This window comes from Passer domesticus, chromosome 23 (genome assembly GCF_036417665.1).
Source record: "Passer domesticus isolate bPasDom1 chromosome 23, bPasDom1.hap1, whole genome shotgun sequence".
In the NCBI taxonomy this organism is placed as follows: domain Eukaryota; kingdom Metazoa; phylum Chordata; class Aves; order Passeriformes; family Passeridae; genus Passer; species Passer domesticus.
The window spans coordinates 3,525,431-3,542,843 of record NC_087496.1 but is presented as its reverse complement, the minus strand read 5'-3'; the positions used below and the strand labels follow the sequence as shown (position 1 = coordinate 3,542,843).

Here is a 17,413-nt window from a genome sequence, read left to right as displayed (position 1 = left end):
CAAGGTCCAGCCTGGCTTGGGCTGAGGAGCTGTGTGAGGAGCACTGGCAGCACGGGGTTAGTTTTCTTCTGTGGGCACACACAGATGTGTCTGGATGGTCACCAAGGTCTTGGTGTCTTCAGCTGCTCTTTGAGGAGATAAATGGTGGTCTGTGGGTGTCTCCAAAGGAAGAAATTTGTTGAAATTTCTTGTTGAAGCTCTGTTGCGAGCAGCAGGGTGGAAAGCCCTTGGGCTTCCTAATTCAAGGATCTCAGTGTCAGGGAGCAGGGACAGGAAAGACAGGAGCTTTGGAGCTGTCTTACACCATCCCATGGGGCAAGGACGTGGGGACAGGACCCTCTTTCTCACAGGCAGAGAGAACTGGAGCCAATCCCCCCGGGGGTATGCATCAACAGGTGGAGGCAGGGAAAGATGCTGCGGTGGGCGACAGTTTGGGCAACCTGCTGCTCTCGAGGGCAAGCTGGGGGTGCGTGGTGCGAGAAAAGCCCTCTCTGCAGCGGGGCTGAAGCGGGCGAAGGGCTGGGGGGTCCCTCGGCTGGTGGTCGCTGTGCGGGAGCGCGGCGCGGCGGGGGTTAATGTGCGTGTCCTCCTGCGCATCCCGCCCCGCTGCCGCCCGCCCGTGTGCGGGGCTCGGGCCGTGCGGGAGCCGAGGCGCCGGGCAGCGCTGGAGCCGCTGCCATGACAACCCCGGGGATGCTGCCGGCCGGGGCCGGGGTGCTGCTGTCGCCGCCGCCCCCCCGCGTCTCCCCCGCCCCGCTGAGCGCCTGAGCCGCAGCCCGAGCAGCCACCGGCCCCGCGGGGGCTGCGAGACCCTCTGGACACAGCCGAGGAGCATCGGGGACATCGCCTGCAGCTCCGCGGGGAAGTTTCGATCTTGCGACAGAACCGGGATTTTGGGGAGCTTTATTGGGCTTTTTATTTTTTTTTTTGTATATTTTTTTTAAATTCTCCTTTCTCTCTGTGATTTAAACAAAAGCTCAAGAGCCGGAGAACAGCCCAGCCCCGGCCCGCTGTGTCCCCCTCGGTGCCGATGCCGCCCTCCCCTTCCTTTCACAGACACTCACGTTTCCTCCGTGGGTTATAAACTTTTGATGCCAGATCTCCGCAGCGCCTGCCCAGCTGCAGCTGAAAGTAGCGTCTCCAGCAGCCGCACATCTGTGACCTTCATCTCGTGCTCCGCACCTTCTCCTCCTCCTCTTCCTCCTCCTCCCCCCGGCCCTCCCGTCCTCCTCCCTCGCCCGAGGACAGCGGGACTCCCTCCGATGCCGCTCGGCAGGCTCAGCGCTCGCAGCCAGCCTTGCCGGGGGCTCTCCTGATCTCCGTGGAGCTCCGCAGCGCTCGCCCCGGTGGTTTTGCTCCCCCCCATCCCTCCTCTCCACCCACCCCTTCCCCCTTTTCGCCTTGTCGGGTGTGTTTTTTGCCTGTTGGAAAAGTCCCCGCTGCCCAGGATGGGGGTCGGTGGGTGCTTGGCCCTGCCCTGGAGGTGCCTGGTCGTCCTCTGTCTCAGGCTGCTCTTCCTTGTGCCCGCAGGAGTGCCCGTGCGCAGCGGAGATGCCACCTTCCCCAAAGCCATGGACAACGTGACAGTGCGGCAAGGGGAGAGCGCCACGCTCAGGTAGGAGCGGCTGGACGGGGGCTCGGGGGGTCGGGGGGTCCTGCTTGATGCTTTTGGGGGATGCTCTGTGCCCGGCGGGGCTGCCGGAGGGTCCTGGGACCAGCAGGAGACTTTGCACGTGTCCCAGGGGCTCGTCCCCATCGCGGCAGGGGACACTCCGGGTGGCAGCGTGTCCCCGTCGTGGTGGGGTCACCCCGTGCCAGCGGGTTTGGAGGGACGGATGCGCCGGTGCTTCTCGGGCTGCAGCGCGGGGCTGGCAACCTCCTGGGGGGGCTGCGGGTGCCAGACGTGGAGACGACACAGGGCTTTAGGTGGCAGACAGTGAGTTAGTGCTGCCTGAAAAGCCCAAAGTTGTGCCTGCGTGGGAAGGGAGCGGGGTCCGTGCTCCTGGCGCCGGGGCCAGCCTGCGCTGCCAGCGGCTTTCCAGGGCTGCGATGCCTCCGAGGTGTCAGTGTTTTCCTCGATCGCTTTATAGTCTCTGCACGAATCTGTTAATATCAAATCAATCTTTTACTCCAGGGGTGCATCTTATGAATTCTGATGGATGCTTTCCCTTACGTTGTTTGCTGTAGGAGAAGCACAGGCTGCTGATATGCAGATGGGTCACTCCTGTGCCGCACAGCCCAGCCGAGCATCCCTTTCATTCCCTGAACGAGTTACAGGTGTACGCGGTGCATTGCCCAGGTAGCACAGCAGCTCTCCACAGGCATCGCGGCCAGAGGAGCAGAGAGCAGCCCAGCCTTTTTTTGGAGGGCAGTGGGGCTTTGGGTCGTGCTGTGCGTGCTTCAGGCAGCCCCGGGAGGACCCGAGCTGGTTAATCCAGGCGCTGTGGGACTTGGGGAAGCAGCTCGGGGATGGTGGGACGTGAGCGTGGAGCAAGAGAGCCCGGAGGAGTTTGTCTGCTTTACGTGTGCCCCTCACCCGAGGCTGGCTGCTCCCTCGCTCAGACCCGGAGGAACAGGGTCTCTGCAGCAGAGAGCAGCTGCTCTTCCCAAAGCCAGGCACGGGGATGGCACAAGCAGAGCCTGTCACGCTCTCGGTGAGCAGCAGAGCCGGCGCAGGGCTGAGGAGCTGGCGCTGCTTTGAGCAGAGGCTGCTGTGCTCACCTGGGTGGCCGGGCAGGTTTCCGTGCCTGAGGTGGGCTTTTTAGGGAGAAGTGTTTGGTGGTTTTGGGAATCAGGCTCTGGCTGGGGCTCTGTGGGTTCCATGCTGCAGAGGGAGGTGTTGGTTGCCTGTCTGCCCTCTTCCCACCACGTTCACTGCCAGACTTTGGGATGCTGTCCCTTTTCCTGTACCCTGGGACATTCTTGTCATCACCCCGTGTTCCTGGGGGCTGTGGCACAGCTGGAGAGCAGAGGGCTGTCTCCTTGTGTTCTTCCTAATTGAGCTGCAATGATGATTAACCTGAGCTGTGCGAGCAAGGCAGTTTGAAGAAGGAGAGTTCCCCAGAGAGGTGCCTTTGGCCCTGCTGCTCTTTTCCTCGCTGCTGGAAGTTGTCTCTGTAGTGAAGTGTGGGCTTTGGGGCTCTCGGGGGTGATGCTGGTCAGAGCAGGATGGGTGCTTGTGCCTGCTCCCTGCTCCCTGGGGAGCCCCTGCAAGTCCAGCCGAGCCTGCTGCCAGCAGAGGGCTGACTTGGATCTCCTTTTTTTTTTTTTTTTTTTTTTTTTTTTTTTTTAATTTCTAGTCTTCTGTCCCCTTTTCTGCGCTGTTTGCAGGAGGGGATGTTTGTGAAGCAGCCCTGGGTGGGAGATTTTAGCCTTCCCTTAAGAAACTCTGCATCCCCCAAGTGCTGACACTTAGAGGAAGCCCCTGCCCCAAAAGCACCTGGTTTTATCCCTTTCCCCCCTTGGCATCTGCTCCTGCCCAGGTTCTCCAGTGCATCTTTTCCATGCTCTTACACCCTCCCTTCTCCTCCTCAAGTTCAGCTTTCCCCTGCTGCAGGCAGCTTTCTGCCTCCAGCTCCCATTTGCTCCCAGTCTGCTCCATCTTTTCTTACACTGCTGTTTCCCAGTGGTCTTTCTCTTCCCTCCTCTACTTGTTTCCTGCTGCTGCCCCTGTGCAGCCTCTGGGTGGCAAGTAGTTTTCCATCTTCCCTTGGGATCTGGAGATGGGCAGGGAATTGCACACAGCAAGCCAAAGAGGGGGCATCAGTGGGGGGTTGAAGGCAGGAGGACAAAGGTGGAGCATCTTGAGGATGGGGCTGATGTTTATTTGCAGGCTGTGATTTCCTGTGAAGAGCCAGGCAGGGAAAAGTGCCGTGGGAAGTCTTTCCCAGTGAGTGGTGTTATTGCTAAATGGTGTTTTCTCCTGTGCACCCACAGGAGGAGGTGGTGGTGTCCCCTGCTGTCCTCCCTGCAAATGGCACTTTTCTTGGGGCTCAATCCAAGGAGATGGGCTTTGCAAAACTGAGAGCTGTAATTCCAGTGTGTAGCTCTTGCAGAATTAGCCCCAGTCCTGCTGGGTCTGGATGGCCAGGTCCTCTCCCTCATCCTGGCTGTGAGATGGGCTGAGCCTGCAAATCTCCCTGGCTCCTGCAGGGTTGGTGGAAGCTCTTTGCTTTCCAAGATCAGCCCTTTAACCACCCCTTGCATTGCAGAAAGGAGCTGGGAGAGCGAGCAGCCCTGTGTGAAAGTGGTGGAGGAAGCCTGGAGGCTTTTCAGGCTGCTGTGGGTTTCCTGTATTGGATTTTGGGCGCTTCCATTTCCAGCTCTCCACCCTTTTTCCAAGGGAGGCTCAGCATTATCCTTGCAGAAACTCAGGCTCCATCTACAGGCAACTTGCAGGTCATCTTAGATCAGCAACAAATAATTTCCATTTTAAGCAGAAATTGTTGGTAATTCACTCCTTTTTATTGCAAGAGCAAACAATTCCCATAATACTCAGGCACCTTTCCTCTCCTGGGAACTAAAGGCAGTATGGAAATTCTCTGTGTACTGTTGAGAATAAAACCAAACTGCCTCTTCCCTGACTTAGGAACACAAAACTCAGGTGTTGAGATGGCAGGAGTAACTGAAACAGATGGCAGGGACATGAAACAGAGCAAGGAGCACACCAGGAACCACGAGGGGTGTCATAGATGGTCACTTTTTAATCTCCCAGCTGGGATTTGATGTGGAAACAAGGAATAAGTTCCTTCTTTTGGGAAGAATGCCATTGAGTCTTGGCTTTCTCCACAAGCTGCTCGTTGGATGCACGTCCCAGGGCTGCTGTGGGGGCATCGCTGGCAGGTCATGGCTGGCCAAACCCCATGGGCTATTCCTGCCTGGAGACTTTGGTTGGGTTTTATCCCAGCTGTATCAGTGGTGGAAGCATCTCCATGAGCTAAAGGGAGAGCTGTGGCAAATATTCCCACGGTGTTAAAATGGGGATGGAAATGGGATCGTCCCGCTGTGCCGCCAGCAAACCGACCTTTACAGCAGCCGTCAGTACAGTTCATAAAGACATAAACCACCAGCTGCTCAAAATTTCAAGGCTTTATAGTTTTATCTGTATTTAAGAAATATTGTTGGTTTTTTTAAGGGAGAGAGTGCGTTTTAGAGATTGGAGGGATTAGCTGGGAGATGGGCTCTGCTGAGTTTTTTCCATGGCTGTCACTACAAGGACACCAGGACTTGAGGATGCCCCTCTCAGCCTCAGTTTCCCCATCTGTAAAATGACCCAACAGCAGTGGTTTATCAGTGATGATTAGAGGAATGGGTGATGCTAAGGCAGGTATAACTAGGCTTTTTTTCCAAACTAAATAATACAGAGCTGCTTTTTCTCTGTATATAAGGGCAAATTTTCAAGTAAAATCCCCTGGGCTTGTCTGCTTCTGGTGAACCCGTGGCCTCTCCTACTGTCTGTCCATGGAGGAGACCAAGAAGTCAGGCTAGCTTTGCTTATTCACATCCAAGACTCTGTGCCTGGCTGTATTCTGTCAATTAGCAAGTGTGAGAACAATCCCAATTAAAAATAAAAAGCCCGAATAAAACATCATCAGATGCTGTTCTTCCATTTATTTTCACAATTATGGTTTTAATTATTTCTGACAATGCTGCTTTGATTCTTCTTTTTTTCTTTTGGTATAATAACCTACCACAGTCTATTTTCCAGCACGCAACAAGACCTCAGTAAATGCAACCAGCAGGAGCAGGAGGCAGGACCACAGTCTCCAGGCATAGGTCTGGGAAGTCAGGAAATCACTTTTTTTTTGCCTCTTTTTCAGTCAAACTGCTGATATTCCATGTGCCTACCTGTTAATGGGGGTTGTGACACTCACCTGTCACCCTGCAACAGCAGCCACGGACCTGGCAGAGAAAAGAAGCGTTAATGCATCCACATCTCTGCTGTTAAATCCTTGCTGGGGAGCAGGAAGAGAGTCACTGCTCTCTGTGTGCAAATGCTAAAAGCGTGGGGATTAGCGCAGAGCAGATTAGTGAGGACTTGCTCCATTGCTGCCCCTTCCTTCCCCCCCTCTCCTACCCAAAAACTTTTCTGGAGCAGCTAAATATATACCTGCCGTTTCCAAGGTAGAGCTCGCTGCGTGGCGGAGCTGTAATTGGCGACTCAGGGAAATTACAGCCATGGATTCTGGCATTTGGATCCTCCTGGCTGGCATAATAATTTCTCCCTAGGTAGCTGGTATTTAACTTGTCTTATCTGCTCCTGATAGTTGTAATTACAGTGCCCGCTAATTTCACTGTAATATTGCAGCCACTGGAAGGGTGGTTGGAGAAAGGTCAGGGGGTTGCAGGAGGGCTCCTTCCTCCCCAGCCTGCTGCACCAATGATGCTGCCAAAATGCTGATGCTGAGCCCATGGGGCTGGTACCCAATGTCCCTGGCTGTGCCCCTTCCCACCTTGGTGGGGCTGGAGCAGCCTCACAGCCTTGACATGCTGGTTGTCATTTGATGTTGGTTGGTCTTGGGCTGGTTGTCAGTGATGTTGGTCGGTCTTGGGCTGGTTGTCATTGGTGTTGGTTGGTCCTGGGCTGGTTGTCCCTGGGGCTGGTTGGTGTTCCTTGTGTTTCATTGTTCCTCAGGTTGGTTGTTCCTGAGACTGGTGTTCCCTGCAGTTTGTTGTCCCTGTGGCTGATTGTTCCTGAGATTGGTTGTTCTGGGGTAATTGTCCCCGAGGTTGGTGTTCCTTGTGGTTCATTGTCCCTGAGGCTGGTTGTTCCTAGGCTGATTGTCCCTGAGGTTGGTTGTGCCTGATGCTGGTTGTCCCTGAGGTTGGTGTTCCTTGTGGTTCATTGTCCCTGAAGTTGGTTGTCCCTGAGGTTGGTGTTCCCTCTGGTTCATTGTCCCTGAGGCTGGTTGTTAGGCTGGTTGTCCCTGAGGTTGGTTGTTCCTGATGCTGGTTGTCCCTGAGGTTGGTGTTCCCTGTGGTTCATTGTCCCTGTGGTTCATTGTCCCTGCAGTTGGGTGTCCCTGAGGTTGATTGTCCCTGATGCTGGTTGTCCCTGTGGTTCATTGTCCCTGAGGTTGGTTGTCCCTGAGGTTAGTTGTTCCTGATGCTGGTTGTTCCTGATGCTGGTTGTCCCTGAGGCTGATGTTCCTTGTGGCTCATTGTCCCTGATGCTGGTTGTCCCTGAGGTTGGTGTTCCCTCTGGTTCATTGTCCCTGCAGTTGGTTGTCATTGAGGCTGGCTATCCCTGAGGCTGGTTATCCCTGTTCCCTGCAGCTCGTTGTCCCCAACACTGGCTGTCCCTGCTCCAAGAGCACAGTCCTGCTGTGCAAGGGGAAGATTGAGGTCTGGTTTTGAGGAGATTCAGGGCTGGCTTTGGCGAATTCACCTTCAGCCAGCATGGCTCGGGCTGCTGCCTGTGCCAACCCTTCTCCTGCTGAGCCAGCAGCAGGCAGGTTTTATGTGGGTGTAGGGCTGGGCTCAGTGTCAGAGAGCTGGGGAGTCCTGCTGACACAGGCTGGAACCACAGCACTGGGGGTTTGCTGCAGGAAAAGCTGGTTTGGAGAGCACAGCGAGCTGGTGGGGCTCTGCTGAGGGAGGAGGGGACACTCACTGTCACTTATCCCAGAGCCAGGATTCAAACCCTGGGAAGATCCTCTTGTCTAGCAAAAAAACCCACACCCCACGCTAAGTTTTTAAGCTCCACTAGGCAGAAATATTTCCAAGTGGTGATATTTACCTCCCGGGGATGAGACTGAACTGTTGGTAATCCTTGCGCTATAGGGTACAGAGATCTTTTTGCAAGGATAATAAACTCCCTGGTAATAGCTGTCCTTCCCCTGGATCACGCACACTCCTCCAGGAGCTCAGGGCTTTGTTTCTGGAACAGGATTAGGTGTTAACGCTGCAAAACCAAACGGGGGCACAGTGGCTGTCTTTCACATTCCTGCTTTCCAAAGAGTTTCTCTGTTCCCTTGGCTGTTCTCACAGTTTGCCTCCTCCTTGCATTCCTCAGCCCTAAACCACGGATGCTTTTTACAACAGCTGGACATATTGTTTTAAGTGATAATCTTTAGATACTGCAGCCTAGCAGACAGTTCATAAGAAATATCTGATTCAGTGACTATCACTTCTTCCTCTGTCCTTGTGTGCAGCCTTTGAGGGTTAGGATGTGCTGTTTTTTCTTCTTTTTTTTTTTTTAATGAGAAAAATAATTTCCCCACAGCCCCTGTCAACAATTTTTAGCCTGTAATGGGTTGTTTACTGCAGGTTGGATTTGATATTTAGGTCTTGTCTTTCCTGACAGAACCCTTCAAGGTCGGCTTTTCAGTGCAAAACACTCACATTTTATATTTCTGTTTTCCTATGAATATTTCCCAAGATTTGCTTAAAATGAGTTGTTTCCATGACTATGCTCACTTGATGGACTTGTTCCTTGGGATACAAATGGGTCTCCAAGTCTGTTTCTTTGTGGAGGGGGAGGATAATGAGAACAACATCTGTTGTGGTGTAAGCTGTAAATATAAGATATTTTTTCTCATCCTGTAAAAGATCAGCAAATTGTGCTGATGCTGATGAGGTACTTTGTGCCATCTTCAGTGCTGATGGGTTCAGAGTGGGGGCACTTGAGGACATGTCACACATTTTGCTTTTTCTTCTCTTGATGTGCCAAGGCTTGTGTGTGGTGTTACCTCTAAGCTGGAGCTGGAGAGAAGAGGAATGGCACTCCAGAAGGGAGAAAGTGGAAGAAGAGAAAGAAAAGTTGGGAAGGGGGAAAGAAAAATGCCAGGTGAAAGAAGGGAATGGATGAAGGTAAAACCAGGAGGTTGCAAAGAGTGCACCAAAGAAAAATCCACGACTGGTAACTCTCAGTGTGTGAATTTCAGCTTTGAAGGATGAGCTCCTAAATTAAAGCCCAGCAGCCAGTACAGAAATGTGGGGGGTTTGGCTTCAGCCAGCTGGTACCCGAGTTCCAATGGGATAGTGTATCCCTTCAATGGGTTTTTTATATCTTCTGTGTGTGTGTGTATGTGTGCATGTGTGTATATATATATTTATATAAAAATCTAAGAAATTTCTAACCCATATAAATCCAATTACCCATGTTTTGCCTGCAGGGAGCGAGGGAGATTAATGTTTGGTATTTTGGCAGGAATGTAAAAAGAAATAGGTGGTAATAACAATGAAGGCTCATAAAAAGGAGCCGATAGTCATGTCTGTGCCCGGAACTCGGCCGTAATTCTCCTGGAGATTTGTCGGCAGAGTGCCCTGCTCCCGTGGAGGGGCAGGAAAGAGCCAGGAGTGCTTCCTGGGCACTTGAGCATCCATCCTGCCAGTGAAGGTTCCATTAATGTGATAATAATAGAGGCTGATAGAGAGAAATGGTTTATGCTCCCAGGGCACCTTCTTGTGACAGATCCTGCTCTGTGTCGGGGCTCGTAGGAGCCACAGGAGCATATTACTCTTTATCCCTGTTTCACTGAGAGGCGAGTCCCAGGACAGGAGGATGAACATGGAAGGAGAGGAGGGAGCTGAGCTCTTCTCCACCCTCTGTGGTAAGTGCGTGGTGATGCTGGTCCCTGCAGGTGTGGCTTGGAGTGACATGGCCTGGGGAGTTTCAGGGAGGAACTGGGAGAGCCAGAGTTGTGCTCTCATCAGCTTTTCTCCACTCAGAGTCCTTTCCTGCAGTGTCCCCTCGCTTCCCTCTCATAAACCCAGGTGCCTGAGATGCCTTTTCCTGCCGCTCTTACTCATGGGACAGTAGCTTTGTTGGAGGATCATGAATCACTGCAAGCTTGTTCCCATCTCATCATGTCACTTCTGGCCTTGTCCCCTCATGCCCGTGGCCTCTCCCGTGTGGTGCCTGCAGTCAAACAGGCTGTGGTGGCAGAATGCTACTGAGTCACAGCTTTCCCTGCACATTGCTCATTGGGTTTGCTGTGGGGGCATTGCTAGCAGGTCATGGTTGGCCATGCCAGTGGGTTGATCCTGCCTGGAAACCTTGGTTGGGTTTTATCCCAGCTGCATCACAGTGATGGAAGCATCTCCACCAAAGGGCTGCAGGCCCTTGAGCTGAAGGCGCCTACCAGGCACCTCCACTCCCTCAGCTTCAACACTTGGGAGCCAGTCACTCAACATCCTCCCCTGACACCCTCACTCTGGTGTCTGGGTGACTTCCCTTGGCTGCTGTTGTCCCCTGTGTCGTGGGTGGCACCTGCGCTGCTCCTGAGCTGTCAGCCATGGTCATGCATTAATCATGGTTCAGGTATTGTGTCCCTACAGCGGGTTCTGCCTTCTCTGCAGGCTTTGCATCAGGCTCCTTGCTCTCCGTTTATTACCACCACCGGTTTTATAACCCACTTTATCAGATGACTTTTTTTTTCCTTTCTTAAAGAGCATAGCCCATGAGCAACTCATCATTTCCGAGAGAGGGAGAGTGCCGTTAGCGGGAGAGCAAGGGCTCCTTGCTCGTACCTGAAATGAGGAGCCTGCTTTACCGTGGTGTTGCATTTAATTCAATCAAGGCAGTTAAAGCCAAGATTTAAAGTCCTTTGTGTGATCACAGGAGTTGCTCTGATGCGGCAGCAGGTAGAAGGAAAGATTGAGCCCATTTCTGAGGAGACTCGGAGTAACTGTTGGCAGCAGCCAGGCCTGGGGCTGACTGCGGCAGCGGCCACGGTGGGAAGCTCTTAGCATTCACAGCGCGTCCCATCCCTGTCTCTGTCACCCTCCCTGCTCCTTCTCCTCATCCCCATATATTCCTTTAAGTAGAATTGATTTGTTTCTTTTTTTTTTTTTTAACTGGGGGGAGGGCTGTTTTTAATTAATATTCTTAACTGTATGATAATTGCACTGACTGGTCCCACTGCTGTCTGAGTCACCCTCTCCTCCCTTGTTCTTGCGGGAAGGCTCTTTGGACTTAATTAAAGTTAGGGATCCAGGGCTAGTGGGAACAGCAGGAGTCTTGCAGGGTTTTTGATGAAATGATTGCTGTGGGGGAAGTGGCTATTTCCTACCCAGAGCCGTAGATTGTGATGCTGAGACAGTGTTACGACCGTCTGGTTTGGCCACCTGCTTTTACACAGGCTGCTGCATCTCGTCCTGCATTTCCCACCCTGTGCCCACAAATCCCTCCTGGACACCCCAGCCCTTCTTTTGGGGTGAGAGGAGCCCAATTTCACAGTGTTGGCCCTTCTTAGAGACATCCCCTCCTTGTGGGAGTGTGTCCTGGAGCACCCCTGTCTGAGTTCCCCATGCCTGACACTGGTGGGGTGTTGCAGGTCATGGTGGGGAATTTTGGAGGGACAATGGAAAAGCTGCATGGAGTCAGCAGACCTTTTTAATCTCTGGTTTCAGCGCTGGTGCTTGCAGACAGCACTGCCACCAGAGCTCAAATGCAGCCCAAGCAAGAGCTTAACAAGCTCCGAGAGCTGTCCAGAAAGTTATCCTGACACCAAGTGACAGACTCTCAATTGATATCCTCTGGAGACTTTAAACTCACTTCTGCGAGGTTTCCAAAGCTGGTTTTGTCTCATACCTGAAGAATCCTTTATCTGCTATGACGCCTCCCCTGCCTTGTCTCATTGCTCTTGACGTTTCTTTGTTGCCTGCTGCAGCTCGGGTAAACTCCACTGCAAAACTATTTAAGAGAGGTTTCTCTCAGCCTTTGCTCAGCTCTCTTGCTGGAGTTCTGGTATAAATCACCTGGGCTGATGCTGTTCTTGCTTGGCTCTGCAGGGAGGTGGCTGGAGTGATGTCAGGACCGCTGCTGCTCATCCCAAAGGGCAGGGAATGCTCCAGACCCCTGGGGAAGGGCAAATATAGTGGTTGGTGTAGAGAAGTGAGAGAAACTATTGTAGGAGATCACTCACCTCCCATCCTGGCAATGCTCTGGAGCAAACAAGCAAAATTATTTGTGATCAGCTAGAATGAACTAGAAAATGTGCCACAGCCAGTGGATGTTTGTCAAGGAGAAATTGTGTCAGATGAATGGAATCTCATCTGTACCATGGAGTAAGGAGCCTGGTGGGCAGGGGGGAAGCAGGAGGTGCCTCAGATGGTGACCCAGGCAAGGCTGGAGCTGCTGCCTGTGAGTGAGTGGGAAGCCTGGGATGGGAATCACTGTCTGGGACAGCTGTAAGGAAGCAGGCTGGAAGTGCTAAGGTGCTTCCCTGCTTCTGAGACCCAGCCCAGTCTAAAATCCACTTCCAGCTGGTAGGAAAAGCCACCTTTGCAGTAGTTTCAGGCTGCAGCTGGCTGGTAACATCCTGCTGGATGGCACAGAGAGCTTGGGGAGCTGGCTTTATGCCCTGAATCTGCTTGTACAGGAGTGTGCCTGTTCATGGCGTCATTGTGCTGCAGGATTGGCATTTTGGGATGCCACCAAGGACTCTGGAGGCCTCTGAAGTACAGATGTGCAGTTGCTGATATCCTGCTCTAGATCCCATCCTATGGTGGCCCAAGTGGGAAGGTCATGATGGAAAGTATTGATTTTCCTTCCATGCAGTGGGGTTTTCCAGCCCACTGCAGGGTGGGTGCTGGCCTTATCCTGGTGCCTCCTGCTGCCTTTTTCTGTGGTGTTCTCAAGCAGCAGCACTTCTCCTCTTCTCCTTGCTGTGGGTGTTATGCTCCAGCACCCATCACAGAGCCAGCCATCTCTGGACTCCTCCCCCAGTCATGTTAGACCCACTGTGTACAAGACAAGCTTTTAAGAGGCAGCTGGGGCCTGCCCAGACTCTATAACCGAGGCTGGACACTCTCAGGGGTGCAGTTGAGGCATTTTCCTTGATTTTCCTTTTATTGCCTGGTAAATCAGTGACGGGGCCAGCCTGTCTGCAGGAAGCAGCTCTGTGTACTAAAAGGTGTTCTCCCTGCTCCATCTCTCTCCTAGCCCACCTCCCCAAGCTGGGAGCCATCCAGGGTGGCCAAAACCAGACAATCCTGGGCCTTGGCTCCCTCTGGGAAGAAGCCCTGACAAAATCCTGTGCTTTGTCCTGCGATTGCTGAGCTTGCAGCGGTTTTCAAGACTGATGCTGCACTTAGCAGGGTGCTGCCAAACCCATGGAGTCCAGCAGATTATTTCCTTTCATAAGCCATTTATCTTTTCCCTTTTAGATGCTGGGCTTCTGTCTCTCATCTCTGGTTTTATCTCTCATGTGGGAAGGAGCTCAGTCTTCCCAACCCTCCCAAATCACTGGTGCTGGGCATGGGGTCAGACCCCATCCTGGGGAGGAGAGGCAGCTCTGGGGCTGGTACCGAGGGAGATGGGGTGCCAGGGCTCTATTTATTTCTTTCCCATTATTATTTGGGGAAGTTTGCTCCAAAATTCAGCTTCCTGTGTGTGTCTTCCAGTTGAATGAGGCTGTCCTGTGGGCTGGTGGGATTCCAGAAGGTTCTGGGCTGGAGTTTGAAAGTTTTCTTCCAGCAGGGAATTGACAACTTGTCTTTCTTTTTGGGTGGGGTTTCATGGATTGAAGGGAAAGCTGAAATGCAAAATGTCAGATAGAAGGTTTAGGAGTGTCTTGACCTCTGCCACCACCTCTTGCTTGACCTCATTTCACCTGAGGCTCCAAATTTCCTGGCTTCTTGTTCCTTTGAGAGACTCTAAACCTTGCATGCTGCCAAACATTTTGGACACTCCCATCCAAAAGTTTCCTACAGTGACAACACTCTTTCTCATTAAACACTAACTTAATAGAACAGGAGAATGCTGTGTGATGGATATTAAACTTTAACAACTGTGTATATCTATTACCTTGCTGCTAAATCTTTATATGCCTTAAATAATCAATTGATATTTAATTAGCATACAGTACTATTACTGCCTTCCTAAATCTATAATGATAAACCAAGTTACAAGTTATTGGACGTTAATTACTATCTGATGATTAGAAACAGCAAGACATTTCCCAGCCTCATCCCGGATATAATCCAGCGTGTCCGTGCACACTGCTGAGCCAAGCCACGCTCCCTGTCTCTTAATAATCAATGGCTGTTCAACATGCAATATTTGTCTAATTAGCACTAAATTAAATCCTCATTGACAACACTTCAGGGTAAGAGATCTGCATCGAATATGATGGATTAGACACGGAAGGGCTGTTATTGTAAGCAGGAGATGTGTGTGTCACTTGCTTTGCTTGTCATGGCTGGCACATGGCTCCCTGTGACTGTCAGCCCGCTCCTGGGGGGACGGTGATGGAGCGGTGCCTGGATGTTGGATTGACAGTCCTGGAGACCCTGGGTCTCTCTTTAATCGAGCTGTAGACATGAGCAGCTCTTCCCAGCACCCTCCTCTGCTTCCAGCCTGCTCTCACCATGGATGTACAAGGGCCTCCACCAGCAGGGTGGATTTGTGTGGGAACAGGGCTTTCTGTACCAGGGCTTGCTCTGCTGACAGAGGGCAGATGTTTTTTCTGCATTTTGTGCTTTGTGCAAACTTTTCTGGGAGTCCTTGTAGCCTCTGTTTGGGCAATGAGGCTCAGGGAGATCAGAGAGTTCCAGACTGGTTTGAGTTGGAAGGGACTTTAAAGCTCATTTCATGTCCCATGGGCAGGGACACCTTCCACTATCCCAGTTTGCTCCACCTGGCCTTGGACACTTCCAGGGATGGGACATCCCAAACACAAGATGTTTGCAGCCACAAGTCTGAGCTCACAGCAGAGAGACACTGGGGGAATTTGGAGAGGTGTGGGGGGTGAGAGCAATCCCAAATCCTGGCCTTGCAGGGAGGAGTTCCCTCGGGAGCTGCCGTCTCGCACATGGCAGCCCCGCGCCGCGGTTTGTCAGCATCCATGGAAGCTGTTTTGCGAGAGCAGCAGGAAGGATTGCACAGCCGCCGGCTCCTTGCGAGACTCAGCCTGTCCTTCACACTCAGCATGGATGTAATTAACTGTGCTGATGGGATGTTATGCCAACAGCAAAGCAGAAAACACCAGAAAATGAGTCAGGAGCGACAGCGGGGCTGTTCAGCGTGGAGAGGCGGGAAGCGGCAGCCAGGCGTGCGGCTGGGCTCCTGTCCTGCCACACGGCAGGAGTGGGAGCATCCTCCTGCAGGAGGGCAGGGTTTGGCTCTGAGAGGGGTAGTGGAACACAGGGAGACTCCCTCAGCATCTGCCACGGCTTTGCTGTGGCATTCAGGGGAGATACAGTCCCTGGGAGGTGTTTCTCTCCCTGGATGTGTGATGGATGTGTAACTCCAGCTCTCACTTCCCTCTTTTCAATCCTTTGCAAGGAATCACTCTCCTTGCTGTGTCAGGGATGTTTCTCAGCCCTGGTTTTCCTGTCTCTTCAGTGTTTTACAAGTGGTAAAACCTCCTGAAGCCTGAGCTTCGGGAGCCTTGGCTCCTCACAGGTCTCTCTCTGCCCCCCAAAAGTGCTGAACCTCACTAGCTGGGAGGTCTCCTGCACGTGGCAGGAGCAGGGATGAGAAAGGGGAAAAATTAGAAAAAGAGAAAAGACTGTCAATTAGCAATTGAAATTGTTCTTAAAAGAATTTGCCTATTCTGCAAGGAATGTTTAGTAATTGATAGCAATTTCTAGCAATTAAATACAAATTAATTCGTGCTACCGAGAAGCAGTTTATTTATGGCTCTGTATTTATGGGCACTCCTTCTCCTTAAAACTATCATCGTTGCTTTTGATAGGTAATTAGAGTTTACTGAATAATTTCCCAATGTAGGTATGAATTTTAAATAATTTTTAATACCGTGCAAGTGTTTCATTGTATTGCTGAGTGAGGGATTATCATTATTTATATTGTAGTAGGGCCTGGAGGCTGGGACAGGCACTGTGTGAGTGTATAGCACAGAAATAGTCCCTGCTCAGAACAGCTTGCAGGGAGTTTTATATCAGCAGCAGGATCGTGAATGTGCTTTTCCAAGAAATAAAAGTTATTTGGAATAATTTGCACCTGTGTAGCACAGGCTGCAAATGTGTTTCTCCTTCCTCTTGAGTAGGGGGAAATAGTAATTCCCTACTAGTGATAGTAATGGTTAATCACTCTGAAGAGGAGGGGTGAAGTTCAGACCATGAGGGGTGAACAAACCCCATGTGTTTTGATTAGTTGAATTACTGATTATTTGAGCAACTTGGGGTGGTGGAAGATACCCTGCCCATGGCAGGGCTTAGAACAAGATGAGTTTGGAAGTCCCTTCACAACCCAGAACATTCTGGTATTCTGTGTTTTGAAGTGTCTTTTATTTGCTTTGTGGCTTTTCTAAGATGATCTCAGATCATGATTGCAAACCTTTAACCGTGTTCCTACAGCTCCACACATGCACTTTGGCTCTGTACAAGGTGAGATCTTCATGCAATGCCATTTTCAGGACTGGCAGATCTGAGCAGAGAGGGAAAAGCAGCAAGTGGGGGGAGTTGACAGTGTGACACCAGACATGGGGAGAGCTCTGGCCAGAGGAGCTGGGTTTAGCAAAGCTGTGTGTCCCAAGCACTTCCATCAGGTGTGTGACTCCCCTCAAAGCATCCGATGGATGCTCAGCAGGGCAGAACTCATGTCAGGGATGGTGTGGGAGGGAGAGATGTCTTCTAATGCCTGATTTACAGATGGGGAAGTCATCTTACAAATGCTGGAAGCAGGAGTTGGCCAGGCTGGAGGGAAGTGCTAATTAAAGCACACAGTGACAGCATCCATGCGTGGAGGATCCTGGAGAGAGGGAGAAAGCCAAGCCTGGAGAGCAGGCACCACGTTCAGAAGCGAGCCTGGGAGCTGGCAGCAGCATCTGGGCTTGCAGTGCTAGGCAGGAGTACACTTCAAAGCACAGAATTTGTGCCCTAAATAGCTTTTAGGGGTCCTGAGGCAAGTGTTGTTTTTATGGAGGGTTAAACTCAAGCCTGGGAACCTTGGAGAATTAAATATCCCACAGTGTTAATGTGTAGGAACAGATTTGGGATTTACCACATGCACTTGCATTATAGCTAATGTGCCCCTGGGCTGTTTGAAACTTTGAGGCTGCTTGGATCCTTTGGAACATCACAGAGGTGCCAGACCCCACTGCTGCTCCTGTCCCCTTTGTCACCTGAGGGTAGCAGGGTCAGCCCCCACCTCTGATTCAAAGTCTGTACTGATCCTGCCTGTGGCAGCACAGCCTGTTCTGGCTCATTTCTGCCTTCATTACTGAGCTTGATTAAACGGTACTTGTACAGCCAAGGGTTGGGAAAACACACAAAGGGACTTTTCTACTCATCTGAGGCACTTGGGTACCGTGGAGACAGATGCTGAAGGGAGAGGGAGACGTGGAGAGACATTGAGGTCACTGTAATGAGATGTAACCCATTAGAGCAGTGTCCTTCTGGGATCCAGGTGCCTCCAAGGGAGGAAAAGGGATCAGACAGAGCCCCAGAACCTGGGAAAGGCTCCCTCTGAAGAAGGAAAGAATGAACTGAGGAGTTGTCCTGT

The 17,413-nt window shown here is 51.7% G+C and overlaps 1 protein-coding gene across 5 annotated transcripts in view; it reads left to right on the top strand.

The window, feature by feature from the left end:
* Positions 1 to 17,413, top strand: part of LOC135285585 (opioid-binding protein/cell adhesion molecule homolog) — a 293,621-nt gene that overhangs the window by 185,833 nt on the left and 90,375 nt on the right. For 2 of the 5 annotated variants that reach the window (XM_064398002.1, XM_064398001.1), the window contains exon 2: positions 1,531 to 1,615. In XM_064398002.1, the coding sequence (XP_064254072.1) occupies positions 1,531 to 1,615 (85 nt within the window). Of the gene's footprint in view, positions 1 to 613; positions 1,616 to 17,413 lie in introns of those variants that run through there. The other 3 variants (XM_064398003.1, XM_064398000.1, XM_064397998.1) reach the window with 3 other exon arrangements.